This window comes from Heloderma suspectum, chromosome 5 (assembly GCF_057233095.1).
Source record: "Heloderma suspectum isolate Gila_16-S chromosome 5, 16-S_ref, whole genome shotgun sequence".
NCBI lineage: Eukaryota > Metazoa > Chordata > Lepidosauria > Squamata > Helodermatidae > Heloderma > Heloderma suspectum.
Genome location: NC_139462.1, coordinates 155,856,626 through 155,883,336, shown reverse-complemented (window position 1 = coordinate 155,883,336; position 26,711 = coordinate 155,856,626). Strand labels below are relative to the sequence as shown.

Below are 26,711 nucleotides of genomic sequence, written 5' to 3'. Positions count from 1 at the left end.
GGGTCACATGTCCCTCAACCCTGCTCTAATTTGTTACATCCCTTGCATATTCATATTCCCCTGGGTAAAAAGGGGTAGCATGATGAATAAGCTTGCTGTATGGTGAAAAGACATCTGTTTGCTCGATGAGAAAACACTCCATTGCTCAGTTGATATTGCATCTATCAAGCACTAGACTGTGAAGGACACAAGCATTAAAAAGACAACAGCATTTTAAAAAAATGAATAATTTAAAGAGGAAAAGTCATGCATAATTAATTTTTTTTAATCCCATTGGAGACTTGGGACTCTGGTTGTTTGGACTGTGAAATTTAGCTGGCAGCCCTACAAATCCAACTCTCCTCTGCTAAGTACAATTGGGATCAACACATTAGTGCCTTGATGTATGGAATCCTCCTGCTGGCTCTATGCATTGAAATCATTAAATTTTCATGTATACAGCTAAAGTACAAGTAGTCACAAATGATTAATAATGTTGATGTCAGCTGCTGGTAAAAATAATGGGCAAAAGAGTTTTCACTGATGCCCATGTTTGTCACTGTACTTTCTGCACTGTTTGTTTTCTTAGGAATATGTAGCTAAACGTAATCCCACTGCACCTGGCGCAGAGAGCAGTTACTTAAAGCAACAGAAAAAAAGTATATGGAAGGAAGTTCATAAATCTGCAATGTTTTCTAAAATAACTGGTTATAACAACAAATAATATGCCATATGTGGAGTAATTTAAAGGGTATAAACAAAACTTTTGGGGGGTATCTTTTTGATTTGTAAACTAAACCAAACTTCTCTTGAAATAATAGAACAATGTTTTAAATTTGTTTTTAATATAACCTATCTCCGAAGGATGACAGTCAGTAACAAGATCTAAAGCAGTAAACTGAAAGTTGAAAACCTAGAATATTAAAATACGAACATACTTAACATTCTTTATTGAAACATGGCCACTCAGTGCTTTTCTGAATAAAAATATACAGAAATATCTTCTCTCTATTCTTCTTCTTGGTTCTGACGCATGTCGAGCATCTCAGTTTACTGGAAGAGACCTACAAAAAGAATTTAACTCTGGAGCTCAACCAGTACCATGCAATGTCTGCAGCATAGACAGGAAACTCATGGCCCAGGGCCAATTTCTGTGCAGCCCACAGAACCCTGGGGGACCCCACCCACTTGATCAGGATTGCTGGGTGGGGGATAGTGTTTAACCTCCTCACTCCAGTGATCCCAGTGCAACCAAGGTCACTGTTTTCCCATGGCGAAATGCAGCAGGGATACAGCAATCTTGTTCAGGATGGCTGGGGTGTGGGGAGAGAGGCTTTAACGTCCCGCCACCAGTAATCCCACTTAATGGGAGAAGAGGGTGTGTGTGTGTGAATGTGCATGTATGAGAGAGCCTAGCGTGTCCTTGCCCCAACCACAACGAGCCCCACTTACTCAAGTGGCCCCAAAGGTTTCCCCAGCCACCAACGTGACCCCCCCGTCTGAAAAACATTTCCCATCCTGGTCTGTGTATTTGTGTGTGTTTGTTGTGTGAGTGCGCATGTGTGTGCGTAGCCCCCAACCCACCACCACATGCAGCCCTTGGGGCTAAAAAGTTTACCACTCCCTGTTTTAACTGGGGATGTCATATTGAACCTGGAACCTTCTGCATGCAAGGTTCTGCATCTGCAACCTTCTGCATTATTGACTGATGATCTGTCGCATTTATTTTCACATGTTGTTAATAGTGTCGCTTCATCATGGTAAGCTTATTTTTTTCTATCTGTGTGTGTTATCTGGAGTTAGGGGTGAGCAGTGAGGTGGCAAAGTTTGCCAACAACACCAAATTATTTAGGATGGCTAACATAACAAGGGATAGTGAAGAGCTCCAAAAGGATTCCTCTAAGCTAAGGAAATGACTATTAAAATGGTGAATGCAGTTCAATGTAAGGAAATGCAAAGTGATGCACATTGGGGGGAAAATCCTAACTTAACATATACTCTGTTAGAGTCTGAGCTGGCAGTGACTGATCATGAAAGAGACCTTGGGAATGTGGTGAATAGCTCAATGAAAATGTCAACCCAATGTGTGGCTACTATGAAAAAGGCAAATTCCATGTTGGAGATCATTAGGAAAGGAATTGAAACTAAAAATGCCAATATTATCATCTCTTTTTACAAATCTATAGTGTGACCACACTTGCTATATTGTGTACAGTTCTGATCACCACATCTCAAAAAGGACAGAGCTGAAAAAGATGAAGAAAAGAGCAACCAAAATGATCGGGGGTCTGGAGCAACTCCACTACGAGGAAAGCTTAAAATATTTGTGGCTTTTTAGCTTAGAAAAAGGCAAGTAAAGGGGACATGATAGAGAGTATGCATAGTGTAGAGAATAATACTAGAACCCGAATCATCCAGTGAACCTAATGGTAGGACGTTCAGGACAGACAAAAGGAAGTACTTCACATAGGATATAGCCAAACAATGGAATTTGCTACTATAAGATGTAGTAGTGAAGGCCCCCAACTTGAACAGTTTTAAAAAGGGATTAGACAAATTAATGGAGGATGAGGCTATCCGTGGCTACTAGTCATTATAGCTATATATTGTCTCCAGAATCAAATAAACTATACCTCTGAATACCAATTGCTGAGCAACAGAATGGTGGTGTTACAGTCATGTCCAGCTTGTGGGGCTCTCATAGGCATCTGGTTGGCCACTTTGGGAAAAGAATGCTGGACTAAATAAGTCTTTGATCCAGTCCAACACAGGACTATTTATGTTCTTACACAAATATGATTATTTATTTATTTATTTATGATAATTTCTATGCTGCACCTTCAACAGCCATTTTCTGTTACAAATTCAGATTAAAAAAAAAAAAACCCAAAAAACCCCTGCAGTATTCAAAATACTATATCAAATAAAAAATGAGATTACAGCAGCAGAAATCCGAGAAATAGGGCCATAGAACTGGTTAAACATTCAGAAGCCTGAGAAATCAAAAATGTTTTTGCTAGTTCTAAAAGATGATGAGCAAGTAATACTTTTGTCCTGAACACGAGTGACCAAACCTAGAAGTAATCCATATCCAGTGCCTTGTAGAAGGGTACTAGCTCTTCCAAATTCCAAGTCAAAATGCCTTGCCTGAACATCCAAAGATTTAATTGCCCTCTATGCAGAAACAACATAAGAACTCTTTGCAATCAGCACTATTCCCGTGCTGCTTGCATCTGATGATTCCCAAAATGTTTTGGACAATAATCCCTGCTATACATATGTGTATGGTGGGCTTGCACAATTTGTGACCCACTAAACCAAACATGGCCCACCAGCCATATATTGTGTCCTGCTGTTGGCTTGACATACACCCTGTTTTTGTGGTTCTGGGAATGCAGCAAAAATGCGGCAGGGATCAAGCCACTGGGAGCTGTCAAATATGTTTGGTGAGCTATATTTGCTTTGATGGGTCACACATTGTGCAGACTTTGTGCCAGTGAGACTTCTCATTTTTCTTCCCAGTATCAGTCACACTCCTCCATTCCATTGCAAGTTACTTGTTACACTAGAGTTTAAATAGCAGTTTGTAATGCAAAATAGGGAGGGCACTGTTTCAAACGTAAAGCCCTGATAGGCACTCTGGTCTCACTCCACATGTCTCTCTGGACTGAAGCAATAGTCACATATTTCCTAACCCTGTGGAGTGGTATAACGTCTTGTAGGTTGCACACTTCTTTGATTTTTTGGACTCAATATTAAGAAGAAAAGCATATTGACATGTAACTCTGAGAAAGTTAGAATAAATCCCACTGGGAGTATAGGTTTAAGTAAAAGAACCTGAACTAATCTTGAACACTTTGAAAATAACTAGAAAAAAAACCAACAAATCAGTTGGCATTTACTTTGTCTTCTCCATCTGTGCTTTCACTGGTTTTCTATCATCACATATGATATAGTGTTAGTTCCTTTGCCTTAAAGTACAGACTATTCCAAATTCTGAAATGCAGTACTGTACATAAAAGAAAGCCAAAATATATTTTTTGCAGATAATATATTGCGGCTTTTCAGTGGAATATATTTTAAATGGGTAATTATTAGGAAACAACTATTTTCAGAGCTTTCCTTGGAACATTCTTGGTCATTTGGGGGCCTTCCAGTGCAGTGACCAACAACTTTATCCTCTCAAACACCTCATTATGAACTGTACCCCAGCATAATAGTCTATTCTGTTACAAACTGAAGAAAAATAGTGTGTTTCTCTTGTTCTCTAATAGAAATAGAAGTTGGAGCCACTGCCTCATTCTGCCTTTCAGGTCAGTCTGTTGATTTGAATCAAACAATGAACTGTTAAAAGATATCACTTCATCTGCTTCTAGTACAAAAAGACTATAGTTGTTAAAGATCTTTAAAATTTTGCTTACTGGCAGAGTGGATGGCATTTTTAAGGGACAGCTGGGCTTTGTGTTTAACAGCAAAGTTCAAACCTTCTTTGCCAATCAAATTCTGCCTTCTGATAAACTGGTGTAGTTTCTACTGAGGTCATTTGGAGTTGCAATCCTGTGACAGAAAGAATAATTTGATTTATGATAAGAAGTATTATTTTAACACTTTTTAAAAACATTTTAAAATTGTGATAAAAAGTTGGCATTGCTTGTTGCTTTCTAGTTACATTGTTTGTGTGATTTTAAAGGAGAAATAATAAACTGTGACTCAGCCTGATAAAATACTATTCTTGAAAATCTTATTCATGAGGGTTTTTATTTCCTTCCACTGTTCGAAAGCAAGTTCTATGCGTTTTGTTTTCTTTAATACAGAAGAACATTTTAAAATTGAATTATTTCTTAGAAATTACATGTAATCAGAAAGCAAAGAGCACAAACAGGTTAGGCTAGAGGTATGCCAAAGTAAAAAATTCTTAACTAAAATGCTATCAGGGAGGGAGGGAGGGAGGGAGGGAGGGAGGGGCCAGACAGATTTCCCATGGCAGGGAATTCTACAGCTTAGATGCTGCAACAGAGAGGGCTCTCCCCCATGTTTCCAATAATGACACCTCTGATGGTTGTGGTATATGAAGCAGAGCCCTCCCCCAATAACCTTCAGTGGATGTGGAGGGTTCTATAGGGAGAGATGGTCCTTCAAGTATTCTCACTTTGAAGGTAAGAACCAGAACTTCGAATTGGGTTTAGAAATGTACCAGGAGTCTGTGCAGTTGGAGCCAGTGATCATAATGAAATTACATGTACCATACAAAAAACTGCCTCTGTCAAAACTCGAGCTTCTGTATTTTGTGCCAGCTGAAGTTTCCAGATGCTTTGTAAAGGTGAACCCCACACAGACCATGCTTCATTAATCCAACCTTAATGTAACTAAGGCATATATGACCATGGCCAGGTCCTCCATAATTGGGAATGGGTGCAATTAGAATTAAGCTGTGCAGAAGCACTTTTGGCCTTAAGCTGTGCAGAAGCACTTTTGGGCTCAGCTACCAATTGGGCATCCAGGAGCAAAGCTGGATTTGTAAGAACTCCCAGACAGTGCCCCTGATTTTTCAGAGGGGAGTGCACATCAGCCAGATGTCAGGAGCGCCCTGGCTGCCTCTTTCAGTCTACTCCAATAGCTAACTCAAGACACAGACAAAAGGATTCTTTTCAAGGCTTTAATCCTTTTACAACTTAATGACTCATTCAGATGCTAATCACCAGCGACTAAGCAAGGAACAGCAGAGTAGCCTATGCTCCAGGTTAGGCAGTTGGTCCCCGTTTGAAGGAGAATCACGGGAAGACCCTGAACTTATGGGCTAGGGAGAGTTCCGCCCTCTTTCCCTTGGGTCCTCGGGATGCGACCGTTGCTTGCATGCCAAACAAGCGCTACACCTCCTTTCCACACCCTCCAGCTGTTGTCGCTCCCGGTGTCTGCATCGAGCATCCAGCAAGCCCCCCTCCCGCACTCCCTCGCTGCCAGGGTCACTATCTCAGGAATGCTGGCAGGAGGAATCTCTGCCAGTTGCTGTGCCTGTGAGAGATGAGTGCGCTCCTCTCCCACGGATTGCTCTTCCTCCTCAGAATCAGAACTGCTCTGGGGTTCTATCGACTCAGTTTCCATCCTGACATCAGATGAGATTGTGCCCTTAAACCTACATCTACAGTTTTACTGACCAAAAGCACTCCTGACTTGTCTAGATTAAGTGTCAGTTTGTCAGCCCACCTGGTTATATTTTCCCAATACCATTTTTCAGTATTGTGCTTTGGGGAATGATGAAAATAGTGTGAAGTAGACAACTTTCATAAATTACCTGTACTGTTGGAACTTCAGCCTGCAGGAGGGCAAGTACCAGAACATGAAGAGACTTCCAAAGTGTATTTGGAACTATGTATTTTTAAGACCAAATGTATTTAAAGTCAGAAGACTCTTCAGGGACAATTAAATTGATTCCATCAAGGGAGAGCTAAGATAATCTTGCATGCTATCTGATAAAGAGCTTGGCACTTGTCAACTGCACTTTTGAAGTCTCCTTTTTCCTTTATTCTTGCAGAGATTAAGCCTGGCCAACATAGTAGAAGGGACTCCATGTGCTGAAGCAGTGATACCTGCTCCTCAGCTGGAGGTGTGCTGAGATTGGAACACTGCCAAAACCTTCTCATCCCAAATGTAAAATATGCTACCACCTGCCAAGATTGCCATTCTGCTTTCTATATAGGACAAACAGGTTATTCTGTATGCAAAAGAATAAATGTACACAAATCTGGCATTAGAAAAATGGCAACATTCCAAAACAAAAGGGAGAATGTGTCTGACCTGAATGTTGCCATTCTTCAACAAAGGAACACAGAAGGGAAATGCAAGCATGAAATTGCTGAACTAGAACTTATCAGAAAGTTTTATTCTTTAGATTCGATCCAGATTTAGGCTCGTGCAACTGGGCTGGTGGAAGGAGACTTTCCTGCCCTCCTCCCCAGAGCAGCCCCTCCAGCCTCCAGAAAATGCTACACAGAAGGTTGGGGGACCCTGCTGTGAACAAGATGAGCTGTGGTGTTGAGGAAAGGTGGGATCCCCCCAAATTGGGCAGAGGCACTTTCTGTCAGTGGGAGTCAGATCCTAGATCCAACCCTATTCATTTTGGTCGGAAAGACACAATGGTTTTCCCTCCCACAATAGATGCTAATTAACACAGCCAAAATAGAAGCATTGTGTTATCACCTCTTACGGATGTTGTGAATTGTCACTGCAGTTATCTTGTATACTTTTAGTGTTTAAACAACTGGCAGGAAACAGTACCTCTTGCATTTTCTGGCCATTTAGCCCTACTGTTTATTAAAAAAAAAATCTCTCTCTTATATATTATCTTCAATAACACTGCATCTTTTGAAGTGGTTTTGAGCCCTTGAAAGCTTATAGAACAATAACCCAAGAATCCTATACATACTTATTGGGAGTGAGGACTTACCTGGATTTTACTTCTGAGTAGACATGCATTGAAAGCCATTGAGATGCTGCAAGACTTTTTCAAAAAAGAGTAAGTTGTCACTTCATACCAACACTTAAGATTTGATGCTTATATCCTGCTACATCTTTCTTCTACAATTCTCAGAATAGGTTATAAGAGCTGTCATTAATCTCCTGTCCAGGCACTAATCAGACCCACATCCAGAATAAAAAACTCTATAGCATCAGTTGCTCACATCCCATAACTGGGGCCCTGTGCTGTGTTTTTCACTTGCAAAACTGCAACAAAACCCTGCTTTCCTCTATAAGAATATGCTATGCACATATATATTTGTTAATTAAAAACAGAAGGTTTTCCTTTCCAGGCTCATGCTAAGTAGCAGGTATGATGTTCTTTAGTTCATGTCATGCCCCTGCTGGAAGAATCCTCAGAAGAGGAGCTAGAGCTCCCAGAGACAAAGAGCATCAATGAGCAGCCCATGCCAGAAGACCAGGAGGAGCATGGGCCATTGAGGGAGATGTCTGTGAGTCCATCCCCCCCAAGAGGAGGGGAACTCTGCCTCTAGCCCCTGAGAGCAGCAGCATCTCCGGAAGCAGGCCAGAACAACTGTGAGAAGGGAGTGCCTGTTTGCAAAGGAAGACTCCTTGTGAGTAAAGGACTCCTTGTGAGTAGGGCCCTCCTTACAAGGAAGACTTCTAGAAGCCTCTGATGTGCTCTAGCTGAATCCTGGGTGGAACTCTGGAAACTCCAGTTTATATGCCTCAGTCCTAGGCCGGGAGGGTTGCTGGAATAACACCTTTATTTCAGCTTCCAGTACCTTACAACCTATCATTCCTTACCCTGCTTCTTCTTGGAACTGATCTCTCATGCTTCTGAACCCTAGACTCCTGATAAGTCCATGTTCCTTGGATTGTACTTGATTTAGACTGCTTGCCTATGCTTGACTTCAGCTCTGCCTCAGACCCTGCTTTTGGACTGGCCTTCTTCTTGAACGGTACTGTTGTGCTTCTGATCTTTTCCTGCCTTCTGACTTTGCTGAATGGATTTGGCCCATAGTTTGCACCAGGTCTGAGTTTGGCCCAACCGTAACAGGACAGTATGGTTGTTTCTAGTAGGTAATTATAAATTCAGATTACAAATTCATTGGGCTGGATCCTGAGTTGTCCCTCTGCAAAGGAAGGGATCATTTCATTGGTGGAGGAAAATTGGCATCGAAGCTTCCTGCTCGTGGTAGGGGGTGGGGGGTGACTTCTGCCAATTCCTCCCTCCCCCTGCAGCCTCTAGTACCACCTCACACACTGTACTGGAGAGTCCTCCAATCCTCTAGAGCAGATTTTTGAGGGCAGAGAGAGCTGCAGGGGTGAAGGGGCATTAGTAAAAAAAACTCCGCTTCACCCACTTCCTGCAGTGGCATCATCCACTTTGCTGAGTTCCACTTTGTGCATCTCTGGACCCAACCCACTATGTGTGAGAAGAGTGAGTTTAGCAGACTACCAATGTTTTTTTTCTAATTCACTATCTTGTTTCCAATTATGATCTCTACTAGATATTTTTCAGGAAATGTTTAAGAGAGAATAGGCAGCATTAATGGATACTGTTCTGCATCACTCATCCCTACCTAGTCAGTTTGTTTTATTAACATAACTCAAATTATTCTGTAGTACTGCAGTGCATAAAATTGATGACCATTACATAAAGTGAAAACACCCCAGCATATATAGACGGTGGATCAGAGAATGGCTTGGATGCATCTGATGCAGTTATATTTCAGAAGCTGAGCAGATTTTGGCCACTCGGTAGTAACTGCTTCCAAGATTCACCTGAGTACACCATATATGCTCCTCCAAGCTCCTTGGAGGAAGAGCATACCAGTTAAGGGCACAATCCTATGTCCACTAGACAGTGACTAGACGACCATGGGATTGTTCAGTTTTCAGGAACTGACATCGGAGCCCGCACTCCATGGTCAGTTCCCAGAAAACCACCTCCCCACCCCTCCCCCACCATCTCATAGGTGGCGTGGATTGTCCCTGGGCTTGGAAGAGCAGTGCGGAGCAGGACAAAAGGGGGTGTTCCCAGGGTAGGGAGTGTGCAAGTGCCAGTATGATGCTTCCTATGCATCATCCGGCCTCCCCCCACTCCGCTCCAAAGTCCTACAGCTAGACAGCCGAAATCGGCTGTCTAGCTGCGAATGCAGGGCAGCTGGAGCATGGAGGAGAAGATCCCCTCTGCGCTCCACCCGCCCTGCATTGGATAGGCAGTCACCTCCGAGTTCGGAGGTGGCTGCCTCTCCTGATAGGACAGCTCTCTAAGAAAATAAAATGTTATGGTGCATGAAACCCCCATGTTGTATTTTCAAATTAAACTTCCCAGTGTCCTTTTAAGTACTATCAACAACAAATGGTCAACTTGTAGTTCATTAAAAGTAACAGTTTTGCTTTAACTTTAAATTGATTTGTTTTTAATCTTTTTCTGATACTGGATGATAGGATTTCATATTAGCATGGTCTTTACTTTTTCTGACATGTTTATAAATAACCAAATAATTATACAAAGGTTTTTAATGACTCAATATAGGAGGATTTGGCAGTCTGAAAGAGTTGGAAATTTATATGCCTTATTCATTTGTTCACCAGCTTTAATTATTCCATAGTAATATTTTAGGAATAAAGAAATAATTCTTTACTCCCTTGCAAATGCTGTTTTTGATTATTGCTGTTGAAGGTTTGGCAGCAAAATTTGTCTCATGTTTTATAATCCTGATGTCTCCCACTAGGCAGCGTGCATTCAGAATGCAGACTGGAGGAGGAAGTGGTTAGGAAAAGGAGAGCAAGTTCACACTTTTTATACTCGCACCTTTTGCAGCAGCTTTGTGTAGAAACTGGACTTCACCGTTTAATTTCACAAAAAAGAGGCTAATAATAATCATCTACATTTAAACCAGTTATCAGTGGAGAATTCAGATTGTCGTCTTTTGGAGATTAAAGAATTTAGAAGCCAAATGCCCAAGAGGTCTGTGTGTACATGCACTTTCCTCTGCTTCTAGCAGCAGCCACTCTCTCACCTGAGGCACTACTATTTTGGAGGATCTCCTGATCTTCAGAGGTGGCTTTTTAGGGAGTGCTGCTGGAAGGAGGCAGCTGAAAGGCCCTGTACGTGTATGATAGATCCCAGTCACATTAGCTATTGATCCATCGTATTTAGATATAGTTCATCAAGCCTCAGAGCACATGTTTATCTTTAGATCCTTCTAGCTCTGTGGTTGTATCTGGATGGCTGCAAACATCTACCACCTTACTACTCCATTTTTTAAAGATATCAGTGTTAATTATACTTGAAACAAATGTATGTTAGAAGATGCAAGTATATAAGAAGAAAGTATCCATCGTTGGTTTCAGACTATTTTAAAAGTATCCCACATTCTAGCCAATTTGCCTCAAGCTTGTCAAGTTATTGTCTCAGCTGATGTTTCTCTTGCAAATGCCTTAACTTAAAGTGATTTTTCATGCTAAAGGAAAATGGAAACTTTCCAAAGTTTGCATAGTTAGGTAAACTGTCCCTCTGCTATGATCAGAATGCAAGGTAAGGCAACTTGGTGTATTGTAACATTTTAGGGAATAACATAATCATGCAACAATATTAATTGCTTATAATTTCATTCAAGATGAAGAGGCTTTTTGGTAGCTTCTGAAAAGCAAAGATAAACTTATTCCGTGAACAGTCATGTTTTATTGAGGTACTACTGAAAGTTTGTTCTACTGATATTGTCTCTAAAGAAAACAGCTGTTACATCTGTTATTCAGTGGTTTGTTTCCCAGTGCCATTCCTATGAGTTGCATACCACATGTGCTCAGCCTCATTTTGGAAATAATGGCAAAGGATTTGAAGACTTAGTTTAACTGCTGCAGTATCTTGCATATTCAGGGATGTTAAAAGTTTAGCAATTTCAAAGAAGGATTTGCATGCAAAAATTCTTGTACCTGATTGTCTTATAGGCCCCTTCCAACCCTACTATTCTATGATTCAATGACATACCAGCCTGCTGGGTCATTATTTTTACATGCATTCTAGCAATATGAATGTGAAACATATAAACACTGCAGAGCAAACTACCAAAAAAGTATACTCCAATTACTCCAAAGTAATTAGATTTAATGTAAATATATCAACCTTACAGGGGCTTAATATGATTTAAAAAAAACATGGCAACACTGAAAAATCCCTGTTTCTTTGCACAGAATACTGACCATCAATGTTTCAATTTACATTGCAGACAGAAAGTCAATAATCTAATTATAAAATGGACTAGAATTTGGGAGATAGATGTTCTGGAATATTTCCATCATTTGATTGACATACTGGAGGGCAGATGTACCTTTTCATAGATCACATATTTTCATATATGCTTCATTCGCAACGCTACTTTTGACTCTCACTCTCTCCCCTTTATGTATTTATCTTGTTTGTTTATTACATTTCTTATCCGTCCAATAACTAATGATCTCTAATTTATCAGTGTGTAGAGGAGAGTTTAATCTTGAAGACAAGTGAAATGTTGAAATATAGTCCTGAATAAAATATCAAAGTGGTGAAGTTTCTATTGACCTGTTATTCGAAAAGCAAGCATTGTTATAGTAATGTGATATATATTTCAATGACAGGTGAATGTCTGTAGCAAAAGGAATGCATACTATTTTACCTGATGTTTATTTTCAAGTTCTTCTACAATTTCCCCCATGGTATACTGCTATGTGCTCGGGGTCGGTCTAAATTACTTTTCAGAGGCCCTTAGAACCCAGTGCCCCTGATTACAAAAAGTTTCAGAATTCCACCCAACTCTGTAACTCTTGAGCAAGTAACGTTTGTTCTACTAGGTCAAGTGAGGCCTGTGGTGAAGCAGGAATGCAGGCTGGCAGAGAGTGAATCTAATATGGAGGAGAGAGCTGATTTTAGCTCTCTTCAGTAAATCCCTAGACAGCTGGCAGAGAACAGAGGTCTTTTGGACTGGTAATGTTGTGGACCCTCATCTTCAGCTGAGTGTAAGTAAACATTTTATGAAAGAAATGCCACAAGTCCCAGCATCGTCCTCGGGAAACTGAAGTCTGAGTATGTGCTAGAGCCTCTGAAACTTCTCACTTGTCAGAAGTAGGGTGCACGAGCATAACAATACGTCATAGGATGAGGGAGTGGAAAACTAGTATTTTTCTTTGGTCCTCAGAAAGCTTTTGATCCAGTGGAGTAGTCTTGCTGGCAGAAGCAGGGACACAATTTTTACAGATTTCTCTCTCCTTTCTGGAGAGCCCCAGTTGTCTAGAGCAGATTTTCAGAGGATGTAAGGGACTGCTGAGAGAAGAGTGGCAAAAGTCACCTGCCCCTCATTGCACTTGTGGAAGTATTCCCTGAGTTGAATTCTGCTTAGGGAATGTTACCACTGGTGGGGGCAAAGTCTGGCTCCAAGCCATAATTAGGTTTATTATTCTTACTCCTATTATTTATTATAGTGTGCCTAAATTTTTCTAAGTGTTTTACAGAGATTACAAAAGAAGACAGTCCCTGCCTGCACTTTTATAATTGAATAGATATGACACAGAAGGAATGAGGAGGAAATCATGCAAATCCAGTAACAATTCTTAATTACATAAAGTTACATAATTAAAATCAAGATTAAGATAGGGACCAGAAGGAATGGCCTCTGAAGAGATAGTTCTGGGAGAGAAGGAACTTCCAAACCAGCTTGGATACTGAATTTTAGGCAAAGGTGGGTATCTTTATATTATATCTTTAATCTGCCGAATAACAAACATTCTCTGGGCAAATTACAAACAGTTAAAAATATAAAAACAAACAATGCAAATATTTAAATGAGTAAAATACCATAAAAACAATGAACAGCATAGGAATAACAATCATAAAAATCTAAAACTAGGTCTCTAAAATGCCTGAGAGAAAATACCTTTGCCTAGCACTGAAAAGATCACAATGTGGGCACCAGGCAAGCTTCTTTTGGGAGGGCATTCCATAAGTGGGATGCCACAACTGAGAAGGTCCTGTCTCTTTTAGCCACCTGCCTAGCTTCCTTTGATGGGAACACCTGGAGGAGTGCCTTTGAAGGTGACCTGAGGAGGTACATATGGGAGGAGACATTCCTTTAGATACTCTGGTCTCAAGCCATTTAGGGCTTTAAAGTTCAACACCAACACTTTGAATTGCCCTTGAAAATGGACTGGAAGCCATGATCATATTGGCTGGTAAGCTAGCACCTCTGTTTTGAACTAACTTAAGTTTCTGAACAACATACATCACACTGCAGTAATACAACTGGGAGGTTACCAGAGAATGGATAACTGTTGCCAGGCTATCTCTGTCCAGATAAGGTCACAGCTGATATATCAACCTAAGCTGATACAAGGCACTCCTGGCCACTTGGGCCTCAAGTGACAATGATGGATCCAGGAGCACCCCCATGTTGCACACCTGATCTTTCTGGGGGAGTGCAAGCCACTCCAGAACAAGTTGAACACTGCTCACCCTTCAGATGAACCACTGGCTAACAGTACCTCTGTGTTGTCTGGACTGAGCTTCAGTTTGTTGGCCCTCATCCAATCCATTATTCTGCTCAGGCATCAGTTCAGGACATCCACTGCCTCACCTGGGTTAAATGAAAAGGAGAGGTAGAGCTGGTTATCATCAGCATATTGATGACATCTCAGCCCACATCCCCAGATAACCTCCCCCAGTGGCTTCATGTAGATGTTAAATAGAATGAGGGATAAAACTCAGCCCTGTGTAACCCTGTGACATAATTGCCATGGAACAGAGCAATAAGTCCCCAGCACAACTTCTGGAAATGACTGAGTAGGAACAGAACCACTCTGGAACAGTGCTCCCAACCCAGACAGCCGGTTCAGAAAGATACCATGGTCAATGGTATCAAAAGCTTCTGAGAGGTCAAAGAGAACCAACAGGGTTGCATCCCCCTCACCCCAATCTTTCAGCAAAGGTAATCTCACAGGGCCACCAGGGCAGTTTCTGTTCCAAAACTGGTCCTAAACCCAGATTGGAATGGATCTAGAAAATTCCTCCAAGAATACCTGGATTTGATCAACAACCGCATGCTCGAGCACTTTGCCCAAGAAGGGGATGTTAACAAACAGCCTATAGTTGTCCTCCACTTCTGTGTCCAGGTTAGATTTCTTCAGAAATGACCTGATTACTGCCTCTTTTAAGAAAACTGGTACTGCCCCCCCCCCAAGGTGGAATTTACAACTTCCCAGACCCAATCGGCCATCCACTCATTGTAACAAGCCAAGATGCACAAGTGGTCAATCAAATTCATCTAAGCACCTTGGCTGCATCCATGACCCTCAGCAACTGAAACTCATCCAATATAACTGGACCAGATGGTACTCCGGACACCTCCTTTAATGGAAGCACACTAATAGAGGAGTCCAAGTCATGCTAGATATGAGTGATTTTATCTTCAAAGCATCCTGTGAATATATCACAGCAAGCTGTTGAGGATATCGCCAATTCCCTCGCAGGGTGAGATTGTAATCCTTCACCACCTCAAACAGCTCTACTGGATGACACTGTGAAGATGCAATGGAGGTGGGAAAGAACTCCTTCCTTGCCACCCTCACTGCCATGTGTTAAGCTCAATAATGAGCTCTAACCAGTGTTGGGTTGAATTCAGCATGAGTCTGTCTTCACTTGTGTTCCAGCTGACGTCTTGCTTGCTTCATTGCCCTCAGCTCCAAGGTGTTCCAAGGAGGTAATTTGGCTCTGCCAAAGAGAGAGAGAGAGAGAGCTTGGGTGCAATTGTGTCAACTGCTCTGATCAATTATGTATTTTCTATTTGAATAGTAATAATACTAATAGTACTACATTATATTACTAATTGTATTTTCTATTTTTTAATTTAAAATGTCTATATCTCACCATTCTGCCTGGCGATCAGGCTCCAAGATGGCTGACAAAAAGAGAAAATGAGCACACAATAAACATAATAGGATTTTTAAAAAGGCAGTGGCTGATGAAGGCACTAGGAGAATGAAGTTGTAAGATGTCTACTTCCCACTCCTTTATTTATTTATTTATTTATTTATTACATTTATATCCTGCCTTTTTGCTCCAAGGAACTCAAGGCGGCGTACATAATCCTCCTCATCCATTTTATCCTCACAACAACAACCCTGTGAGGTGGGTTGGGCTGAGAGTCTGTGACTGGCCCAAAGTCACCCAGTGAGCTTCCATGGCCGAGTGGGGACTAGAACCCGGATCTCCCGACTCTCAGTCCAGCACTCTAGCCTCTACACCACACTGGCAGTCCTTTGATGTTACTGCTGCTTCTTCAGCAGCTTCTTTTTTATGATTCCATTGGCTGTAAGGAGAAATAGCCATCCTTGAAATGTGATACCGTACACACAAGGCCAGATAGCACCAGATTTATTTATTTTTTTTGTCCCTAGAAGCGTAGTTAGTACCTCCTGGTCAGTCTGCTTGAAGGCACTGAGGGATGAAAATGGAAAGGACTGCTCCCCAGTCCTTAAGTGTTAATTCTGCTGCTGTAGGTGCTCCAGGTCCTGATCTTCCTGCATATTTTCTATGCGTCTCTTATGCTTCAAACAACTCACATTATTGTTTACTGTTTTACAAATGGGAAACTGATCCTGAAACAATGACTTGCCCAAAGTCACCAAGTAAATTAATTTGTACCTCTCATGTATGGTGGAGATTTAGCTAGAGAGTTTGCATTTTGTAATGGAAGGTGTTTAAAAGTCAAAGTAGAAAATGGAGAGGCAGTGAAGCTCTAACCTTGACCTTATTTCAATATAAAGATTGAAGTCTGTGTGGGGAGTAGGGGTTGCCTTTATTGTCCTAGTTTCTTTTATTACATTGCAAGGGATGTTAAAAACATTGTGTTAGAGAGCTACAGTAAAGTTGTCAGGTATTTTTCTCTCTCTCTCTCTCTCTCTCTCTCTTTCTTTCTCTCTCTCTCTCTCTCTCTCTATATATATATATATAATCATAGAATAGTAGGGCTGGAAGGGGCCTACAAGGCCATCGAGTCCAACCCCCCGCTCAATGCAGGAAGCAGGATAGCTATAATATATATAGCTATCTATTTTTATATCTTGCTCACTTTAGAGATGTGTGTTTTTCCAAGGTAAGCTCAAAATGTGGTGTTGAGCACAGTAAGTGAAAATAAACAAGAGGGGTACTGTTTCCTTCAGTGAATAAAGTTCACAATTGCTTGGCTGTAATTTTATGAATGTTATAAGCTATCAAACAGTTTTGCTGACCACAGCTTGCTGGCTCAATTTATCACAACTGATAAAAGATCTGTAGTGTCAAACAAGAATTTAGCTACACAGAAAAGGGGGAAAGAATGGGTCATAATACAATAACATATTCTTGATGCTATCCTTCCTTGCCAACAATTAATGAGGAAATTCATTTTATGAATCACTGTTTACAGACTTACATCTGGAGAACTTTTCAACTTGAATCCTTTCCAAAGTGTCGGATTTATGTGCCAATTTCACCCCCCCAAAAAATATCTTACTCTTGTTCTTGATACAACTTGCTTTAGTTATCAGAGGATGCAAATCATTATGCTTTATTTTGCAGTCCTTCAGGTAGAAAACCTTTCTCAACAGTTGACTGCAAAATTCTTAATAATTAGATAACAGTGTAAAATATGTACATGAAAAAAGCATCCCAAGTACTGATCTCATCTGAGATAGCCGTTCCTGAAGATTGCTGGGTGTAATGTAATATATCGGATATTTTACTACTGGACTGAAGGTAAGGCCCAATTTAAGTGAGATCCCAAGTGTCAGCAAAATAAATCCATGCAGCATTCCACATGGTTGACAACTCAATCCAACTGGGGCCTCCGTTACTATTTGTGCACTGTTGGCATGCCAGAGCACCCACCTAGGCCATGGATTCAGGACATGCTCACATAGGTAGGGCAACCTGGTTCAAATGCAACACTAAGTCAGTTCATATGTCATGGCAGCAAATTGTGGGTGAACTCTGGGTTGCTTAACCCATAAACAACCTGGACTGTCCAGGTTCGGATGTCACGCTAATAACCTACAAACCTAAGAACTTTCATAGGTTGTTTATGAAAAATAGAAGTGGCTCACATGCGGTGCATGTCCCCATAAATTGTGGGTTAAATAACCCACAATTTGCCACCATGACACGTGAACCAGGTCATTGTGTGCAATGCTGCACAGTTTTTCCTTGCACACTCAGTGTCCTGTTCAAATTCATTCACAGTAGAAAACTGTCATGTTAAAAGTTTTAAAGATTATACTAACTGTCCTGATCCCATGCCTGTCCAAATCATTAAGAAAAATGACTTCAATAGGAGTGCAGTCAGTTATATTATCCAGCTAATGATAATATAATGATAATAAGCACACTGTAATGTAATGGGTTTTACATAATTGCTGGCGTAACCATTAAGTTTTCATATTCAGGGTTGAATTGGATATAGTGGTGACGTAACCCCAGTTGGGCCATTCCAAATCTCTCTAAAGTGAGACTGGGTGGGGGAGAGCTTAATGCACATTGAAGGTGGGTGGGATGAAGTACTTCACTAATCATCCAATTCTGCTTCATCCCAGCTTTTTCTTTCCTTGACAGGGTTTTTTTCCAGTCTCACTTGAAGAAAAAAAACCGCTGGGGAGGGGCAATTTGTGGGTGGCAATGGTTCACTGTTCCTTTATTCCCACCTACCTACTTTATAAAGAGTTGGCAGAGATTTTATCCTGACACAAAGGTTTGCCACTGTCATGTCTTGCTTGTCCTTCAGTCACTGGGTTCTTCCAGATGGAGGGTTCCTAGCACTACAAATCAAAGGTCTAGAAATGCACAGGCTCATCATGCCTCAGCCCCATGCATTCCCAGAGGAGCTTAGACTACATCATCTCAATCCCTTACTCATTGTCCATTTTCCACTCCCCTGATTAAAAAAAAAACCTCCATTCCCAGGATAGACGGGGTGTCTGTCTGTCTGTCTGTCTGTGCAATGAGCTTTGTGGCCCTAAGAGAATAAGTTCATTTCCTTGAAACCAAGGTTACTGACCTGGAGAAGCAGAGAACTATGTAGACAAGTCCTTTGGGAATCTGATAGGAGTGTTCCAATCCCAGGGTGATAGCTCCTCTGCAGTCATGGAAAATGAGAGTCTCGGGGAAGGAGGGTATCATGCTGAGGAGAGAGAAATTATTCCTTAGAAGGAATCCATTCTTTGGAAGACAAATGTATGCTCTCATGCTGGGGAAATGCCTCCAAAGGATGGGAAGTTCATGGTAGTTGATTGTCTGCCTTGTGCAAAGATTACAGATATCATGTATTCTCTAGATAGCCTAGTAGATCGTGTTAGGGTGGAGTCAGCAGTTGTGGTGCGCACCAGCACCACTGATGTCGAGAAATGTAGTGAGGTCCTGGAAACTACATTTAAATTGCTAGGTAAAAGGTTGAAAAGAACCTCCAAAGCAGCTTTCTCTGAAATGCTATCTGTTCTATGTGCCAGGCCAGCTAGACAGGCAAGCTGAGGGGTCTCAATGAATGGATGAGACACTAGTATGAGAAGGAGGTGTTTAGGTTTGTTAGGCATGGAGGAATGCTTTGGGAGAAGGTGAGCCTGTACAAAAAGGATGGGTTCCATGTGAACCAGAATGGAACCAGACTGGTAATGCTTAATGTCATACAGGTGGCAGAGCAACTTTTAAACTAAATTCTGGGGAGGGGAAGCCAACAGGAGCTGGGGAGCTTCAAGTTTGGGTTGAATCATCCCTAGTTGATGAAGGTGAAAATGTTTCTGATTGCCCAAATGAGGGCAGGGGGTGGGAGGATAGGCAGTGATCATACAGTAAAACAATAGTCAAAAAAGCTGAAGGGCCATAGTGAAAAATGCATATGGCAGAGATATCTGGAGAGGAACACCATGTACAGGTATTTCTATGCCAACGCTAGAAGTCTCTGAGCCAAGATGGGGTGGTTGCTGTTGTTATTGTTGCGGTTATTTCTATACCGCCCCGTAGCCAGAGCTCTCTCAGTGTTTTACAAGAAGTCATTAACAATGCATCAACACGGCCTGGTGAAATGGGAGTGTACTAGTGGGATATGGTCATCCCTGGATATTACCTCTATAGGAAGGGCAGGGGAGGACTGGAGGTGGTGTAACTCTGTATGTCAAAGAAAGCATAGTGTCAAGCTAGAATTATTAAAATGGGCAGACTCCTCCACAGAATTGCTGTGGGTGAAAATACCAAGCCCCAAAAGTAATTTAGTACCGAAGACATGTTGCTGTCCCCCTGACCAAAATGTGCAGGGTAAGCTTGAGATGGTGAACAAAATCAAGGAGACATCCAGAGGAAATGCTGCAGGAATGGGTCACTTCAATTACTCTCACATAGACTGGATAAATGCATGTTCTGGCCATTATAAAGGTAAAATGTAGGGATGTCAGAGAATTCTACCACGGATTCCAGTGAGGCCGGATCCTTTAGAATCCGGCCCCCCAGAATCCATGGCGAAACGGCCTCTCCCCCCCCCCGCCACCCGCGGAATCCCCCCGGGACAAAGCTTACCTGGCGGCGGATGCAGCGGCTCCGGCAGGTCTCCCAGCCACTGCTGTGCTGCTGTGGCCACAAATGGCGGCCATCGTAGCAGCCGCCATTTGCGTGGCTGCCTTTTGCTGTGATAGGCTAATGCATTGCCACTGCTCAGAATGCAGCTTTTCAAACTTTAACTTGTGCAAACTGTAACACAGTAGCTGAGAGACCAAGGTTTTGAGCAAAGTCATTCTCGATGGAGATCACAACTGCACCAGGGAGCAAATCCTCTGGGTGGTCCAGCAAAACTGACTACCGGGGTCGGGGGGAGCACCAAAGGCATTCCTCGCCCAAGGCACTATTTATTCTAGGGCCAGCCCTACAGATATGACCTTTACACTTGATGGGTGTTCATGTATTTTCCGCTCAGTTATATGTATTGGAATACGCACTAGTATGTGAAGCAACCTTTAGAGCTAGCTTACAGGTACATGTTTATCACTTGATGCATATGTGAATGGGCTTTCAAAAATCTGACACTGGATAGAAGATTCATATCGCCGCATCTCACAACTCTTGGAGCACAATGCTTTTCAGTGAAGTCTATTCACTATTCATCAATTATAAAGTATACAGGTGAGCTCCCTTCAACCTGGGCCTTTCACAAGTGAGTTAATTTGGGCCCATATAGTATTAAGCTTGGACCCAGTTTGTATTTGGTGGCATTGCTACCACACCACCAACATATGCCAAAAGATGGCCACGGTGGCCCCCTTTCTAAAACTTGTTGAGGGCATTACGGTTGGGAGGTTTGTCAGCATGGCTCCTGTAGGCCTCAATCGGAAAGCTTCATGGCAGTATCCATTGTTACTATGAAGCATGAGAAAGTAACAATGGATTACTTTCTCCATTGTTACTTTCCTGCATTGAGCAGGGGGTTGGACTCGATGGCCTTGTAGGCCCCTTCCAACCCTACTATTCTATGATTCTATAAAGGTAGTTCACATAGTTCCTGCTGGCTGTTGACTTTATGGAAGCACTAGTATAAGCCCTTGTTGCTGCTGCATGTTTTGTTCAGTGAAAGGGAAGACAGCAGCAGCAAGGGATTGGCTGGGACTCCATTTAGGAGTCTGGACATGGCCTGATGTGAGCAAGGAGGGGAAACACTAAAATTCTTATTTCAAACCCCCAATTTGAGACTAGGAACCATCACTAATCAATTAGAGTAGAGAAATAAAGCGGTATACATGCTTGTGTGAACCAGCTTCTAGACAGCGGATTACTTTAGGAACAGTGGTTTCTCCAGCTCAGAGGACACGTTATGAGTTAAAGTTTTGGGACCTTCTGTAAAGCATGTCATGCATTAGGATGGGATAGCAATTTTGTAACAAAGCAAAGCGTGGTTAAAATGGTGGTAAAGTATGACAATGATGGAAGGGCCTTTAAAATGTGACTTATTTCCTCTTTCAAACAGAAGCAAAATTGCTAGCATGTTGGGTTGAAAAATAAGGAAATGTTTAAGGGGTGTGGTGATAAATAAGCAGTTGCAGTATAATGTTTTACTGTCCTTTTCAAAATCTTAGCCTGTCCATGCAAAACCCCTTTTGTGTTTTTTAAAGGAAGTACAATAATTGCATATCTATGTAAGAAATGTAAGACAATAGGGAAAATGACTTTTGCTTTTAATACTGCCACATTTTGACAGTGTCAGTTGACAAGTAGAACTTTATGCACCTCTGACATCAAAACCAAAATCAGGATGTCTTCCTTCCTTCCAGCCAATTGCATGAGGTGCCTTAGGGCAAAGCGACATTTTTGACAGTGATCAAGTTACCCTCAATGGGAAAGTTGTGCTCATGCCTAATGAAATCATTTGGTATCAAAGGCATTAATTTTCAAGGCTATATAACCTTTGGGATTTCAGTTTTCAAAATAAGCTTTCAGATTTGTAGCTGTACACAGAAACCTTATATGTGCTAATGGGCTACATGACATTTCACTCATAATTTCAGTGTTATGAAATATCATTTAAAGGGTTTTATTTCTATGAATCTTTCATGGTCTGTTACATTCATAAAGCTTTTATCTTGGATTTTATCTGAGAAACAAGAGTTCCATATAGCAGAAGCTTAGAGAAATGTTCATGCTTTTCTTTAAATTATTTGCTTTCACACAAGAAGGGAGGTGTGTGGGTCCAGCTGACTGTTGAAAATATATCATGTAGGAATAGATTATGTTCATGTAATTGTCAGCCAAATGTAACCATCCTGTAGGATCAGCAACACATGTACCTTATGCTTTGCTTTGGCAATGGGCATATGCTAAAGAGCATGATTCAAACTCTCATTTGTGCAGGGCCGTTTTTCTTTATGGGGGAAGGAAAATGCCTTGTACATGAGGTTTCCTCAAGTACATGTATGCATCTTTCCCTTTCTCCAAGTAAAAGCCTGCCATATGCAAACACCCCCCTGCATCATAACCATAGCTTGTCACTGCTTCCCTTTCTGTTTTGTGAAAGGAAATGTTCTGTGCATATATGGAGTTTTTCCTGAAAGTGCATGTCTCCTTATTAGCTTCCAGATCCTCTTAAAAGAGTTGCTTTCAATTTATAGCAGACTTAGGCTGTATAAGTCATTATATCTTAGGAAGTGTATCTCATCATATGGGTTCATAGCCTGTTAAGTAAAGGCCCCTGCTCAAGAATTTCTTTCCCTGTGTCATAGAGCTCACAGGTGCAAGATTCAGTTGCTTTCTATTCACACAGAAGTGGTAAACCTGTTTCTGGATTCTATCACTTCAAAGTATGGGTATGGGTTCACATGACTGAATGCTCCCCCACACCAAAAAGGGTTCTTACCTATAGAAAACAAAATATGTTGGGGAGAAGGATTGCAGCCGACGTTACTTTTCAAAGTGCAGAATTGGGGAGGGGGAGGGGGAAGGGGAGGTGTGAACATTTCATCATGTGAGCCTCCACTTGTAGTCTGAAGCGGTACAGCTCACACACAGGTTTGCCACATTTGTTGTCTGTTCCTGTGGAACTCCTTGTCCAGATAGATCCCTTAATTGCTCTAGCAACCTAACCTTTTGCTTGAGACAGCAATATTCTTAGGGTTCTAGAGAAGCAGCGCAGGTCATGCTAAGTGTAGCCCAGGATCTTGCAGCGTTGTAGATGCCAGGATGCAATGCTCAGATTGCACAGAGCAGTTTGTGATTAGAGAGGAAGCCTAGTCCCTGAATCATCCAGATCAGTCACCTGGAGCAGCAAAATGCCTTGGCCTGCTTGGAGTATATCTTTTCCAACAGTTAAAGGACAGTTTATACTTACTATGAATTTTGAGTGATCATTTATTTGGATACCATTTTGTGTGTGTGTGTTTATTTATGTTTCTTCATTTACAAATACTTTATTTGCAATTTAGGTGGCTGTGCTACCATCCCAGAGTCTGACCTTGAGGAAAGACCAACTTCACAAGACTCCACAATGTTTACCAATCACAGGCACCTCACCAAACAGCACGCTGAACCTGGTAAGCTGAGGAAAAAGTATTTCCTTATATTAATTGTGAGAAAAATACATTCACATTGTCCGTATGAGGAATGGTTTGAGTTGTTTCAGTGTCACTATGGATTGCTTTTGAATTATCTGCTCTTATTTTTCATTGCATCATTTCTGTAGGGTTTTTTAAGATCTTGTGAGTTTTCCTTTCAGAACATAGGATATGAGTATACAGGCGTGGTGTTCTTCCCACAAGCTATTCCAGGGGACATACACATAGGCAGTGTTGGCCCCAGGATTTTCAGGCTTTCGGGCAAGATACCCACGGTGGGCCCCCTCCCTGAGTCGGTCCCCTCCACCTCATCACTGCCCGTTTAACTGCCCTCTTGCTCTGGACCCAGTCTGCTCTGGACCAATGGTCTTCCGCATTTCCACTACATTGACAGAAACATCAAGGAGGAGGCAGAGCAGAGCCAGAGGGCTGGGAATGGACCCCCTTTTGGGTTATGGGCATGGCAGGTGCTCAATAATGCCAACCCTGCACACAGGGATATGTTAGGGAACACCACAAATGCTGTGCCAACTGGGGGGTGGGTATCTCAGGGCTATAAAACTGATCCGTCTCTTTGAATTGTACAGAATACAGAAGCTGAGTGTGAGGGTAATTAAATTTATTCAAGTGTCCATTGCTGGGATTTATGAAAGCTGATAAATGTTTGTGACAAATGTATACACAGTATTATTATGTTAGATATGAAATACAATGCTGATGACACAATGTCTGGAAAGACTATGTGTGCTCTTGGCGATAATGGAATAGTGCTGAATTAAGACCAAGAAGTGTACTTAGGCAAATATATTACAACAGTTAAAATGAAAACCTTAATGGGAGATTTTATTATGTTCTGAGTCATAGCTAGTGTCCCACTATTCATTCTAAGCAAGAGACGCACCCAACCTCCTTTTTCAATGGCTAATCACATCTTTGTTCATGGTTGATTATAAATGCATATTATGTAAGGCATTGTTAACATTTCTTTTTAGAAAACTGCTATCACGTGTATCTTTGAAAATTTGATGGAGTATGTTGTATTAACTGCACAACAGATTTTTTTTTTAAAAAACCCAACAAAAGCGTCTTGTGGCATCTTTAAAGACTGCAGAAGCTTTCAAGGACTGCAGTCCACTTCATCAGATGCATGACATTTTATGCTGAGTTACAAGTATATATATGCACACATCGCTTGAGGTGGGTTTATAAACAGTGAGGTCAGAGGGAAATGAAATGCAGAAAGTAGATACAGTGATAATTACCAGTATCCCTTCACAAAACAGCTGTTGGGTGATAACACAAACATCTTTGCATTGGTGAATGGATTAACATATGTAGTGTCATAAGAAACTTTTGTCCTTGTTCAAACCACACAAGATGGAGTTGACCTCTTTGTGAACTGAACTACAGTTTTATAACTGCTAACTCTCTTATTAACATAAATGCACCAATGGGCACATTACAACTATAATGTGCAACAGCTTGCCCAATGGAAAGATCCGGTGGAACTCCACTAGCACTATTTCAGTTTGCAGAATGACACCATCGGATACTGCCCTTTAACTGAATAAACTAGGAGGGGAAAGGGAACAAAGAGTGTTGGGCAGGGGTACAATTAAAATAAATAATAGAAACAACTTTATACATAGGACATCATCAGGTGAAGTATATATACAGGTGATCTTATATATCAGATTAGTAAAACTGAGATCCCTCGGTCCAGGTCTTAGCCAAAGGTCTCTATACAGGTTGACAAGTTCTTCAGAAATGTGTCCATACATGGAAGCTGTCAGTGAGATGCATTCAAGCACAAAAAAATACAGTCAGATCTTCCGTCCATTGGTGTATAGGGGGTGGACATTGGTCTTTCCAATGCTGTAATATCAGTCTTTTAGTTTATACCATTGCTATGTAGGCACAATAAATAATTAAATGTCATGACACAATTATAAAGAGTGATTATGTAGCATTGAAATTTTAAAGTAAATCCAGGGGGATCATTACCTTCTTTTGATTGAATGATTGAGTAATTATATTTAATCATATTTGCATACTCCCAAATCTTCAATATAGGTAACTGAGCAACTGAGGGAAGTGTAAGGTAACTTAGAAATTAATAAATAAAAGCTACCACTCCTCATTAGAAGAAAAGGCCACTTTTAATTCCCCTCTTCTAATTCCTATTTATTTAAATATCTTAGGCCACTTTTCCACTCAAAAAGGGCCTTCAAAGTGGTAGAGAAAGCACATACACACATGCAATTAAAATCAATACCAAAAAAAGTCAACTAGAAATTAAACAATAAAAGTACAATCTTTAACAGCACAAAAAACAGAAATAAATTCAGCAAGAGAGCCAGTCAGTCTGGGGGACTTCTTATTGAAGGCACGTTGAAAGTCTTCACCAGATGTTGAAAGGTAGATAAGGAAGAGTGGCCAGACAAGCCTCGGGAGGTGAGGGGAGTTCTACAGTCTGGGCACTGCAACCAAGGATGCCCTGTCCCACATTCCTATCAACTGTACCTCCTGAATGTATTAGGACATGGGTCAGGTATCCCCTGAAGATCTCAGCAGGCTGGCAATTTATTGTTTTCTAAAATTGGCTGTATTTTTTATGTGTAACCTGCTGTTGTTCACTCTTTGGTGGGATAGAAATACAAATCAGTAAGTCCTAAAATATTGCCGCCAGATTGTAAATTTGTCAGTCAGCAGTTTGCATTTGAAAATTCTCTTGTCTGGCAGGTTTCCAAATATCTAAGTGTGAACCAGCAAACTGTCTAAAGTGGTCTCAGCTTGAATTATTCTTCATTGTTTCCTTTTTTGCTTTTTAAGATAACTTTTCAGTTTAGTTGATTGGTATGTGCAATGTTACACAATGAACCTTTAAACACTGATTTCCTGCTCATTCCTATTGCAGTTGTAGTTTAATTTAAAACATGCCTTCTGTTACATCTATTTTTTCATTACCATGTGCAGGATCCCAAACAGCTAAAATGTTCTCTTTCAAGTCCATGCATTTCAATGCTGCAGCTTTCAACTTTACACTGGATGTTTCACATGGAGGAGTTCTTGAAAGTTCATTATTTGCAATGAAATATTTATGGCTTGGTCACCTTGATGGATTACCTATACTTGGAGAAAGCATAGCAGGATATTTTTCAGCT

The 26,711-nt window shown here is 41.2% G+C and overlaps 1 protein-coding gene across 3 annotated transcripts in view; it reads left to right on the top strand.

Annotated features, from left to right (window-relative positions):
* BBS9 (Bardet-Biedl syndrome 9) overlaps nucleotides 1-26,711 on the top strand; it is a 364,215-nt gene that overhangs the window by 162,629 nt on the left and 174,875 nt on the right. For 2 of the 3 annotated variants that reach the window (XM_084857892.1, XM_084857890.1), the window contains exon 21: nucleotides 23,419-23,526. In XM_084857892.1, coding sequence (XP_084714018.1) covers nucleotides 23,419-23,526 — 108 coding nt within the window. Of the gene's footprint in view, nucleotides 1-4,253; nucleotides 4,698-23,418; nucleotides 23,527-26,711 lie in introns of those variants that run through there. The other variant, XM_084857893.1, reaches the window with a different exon arrangement.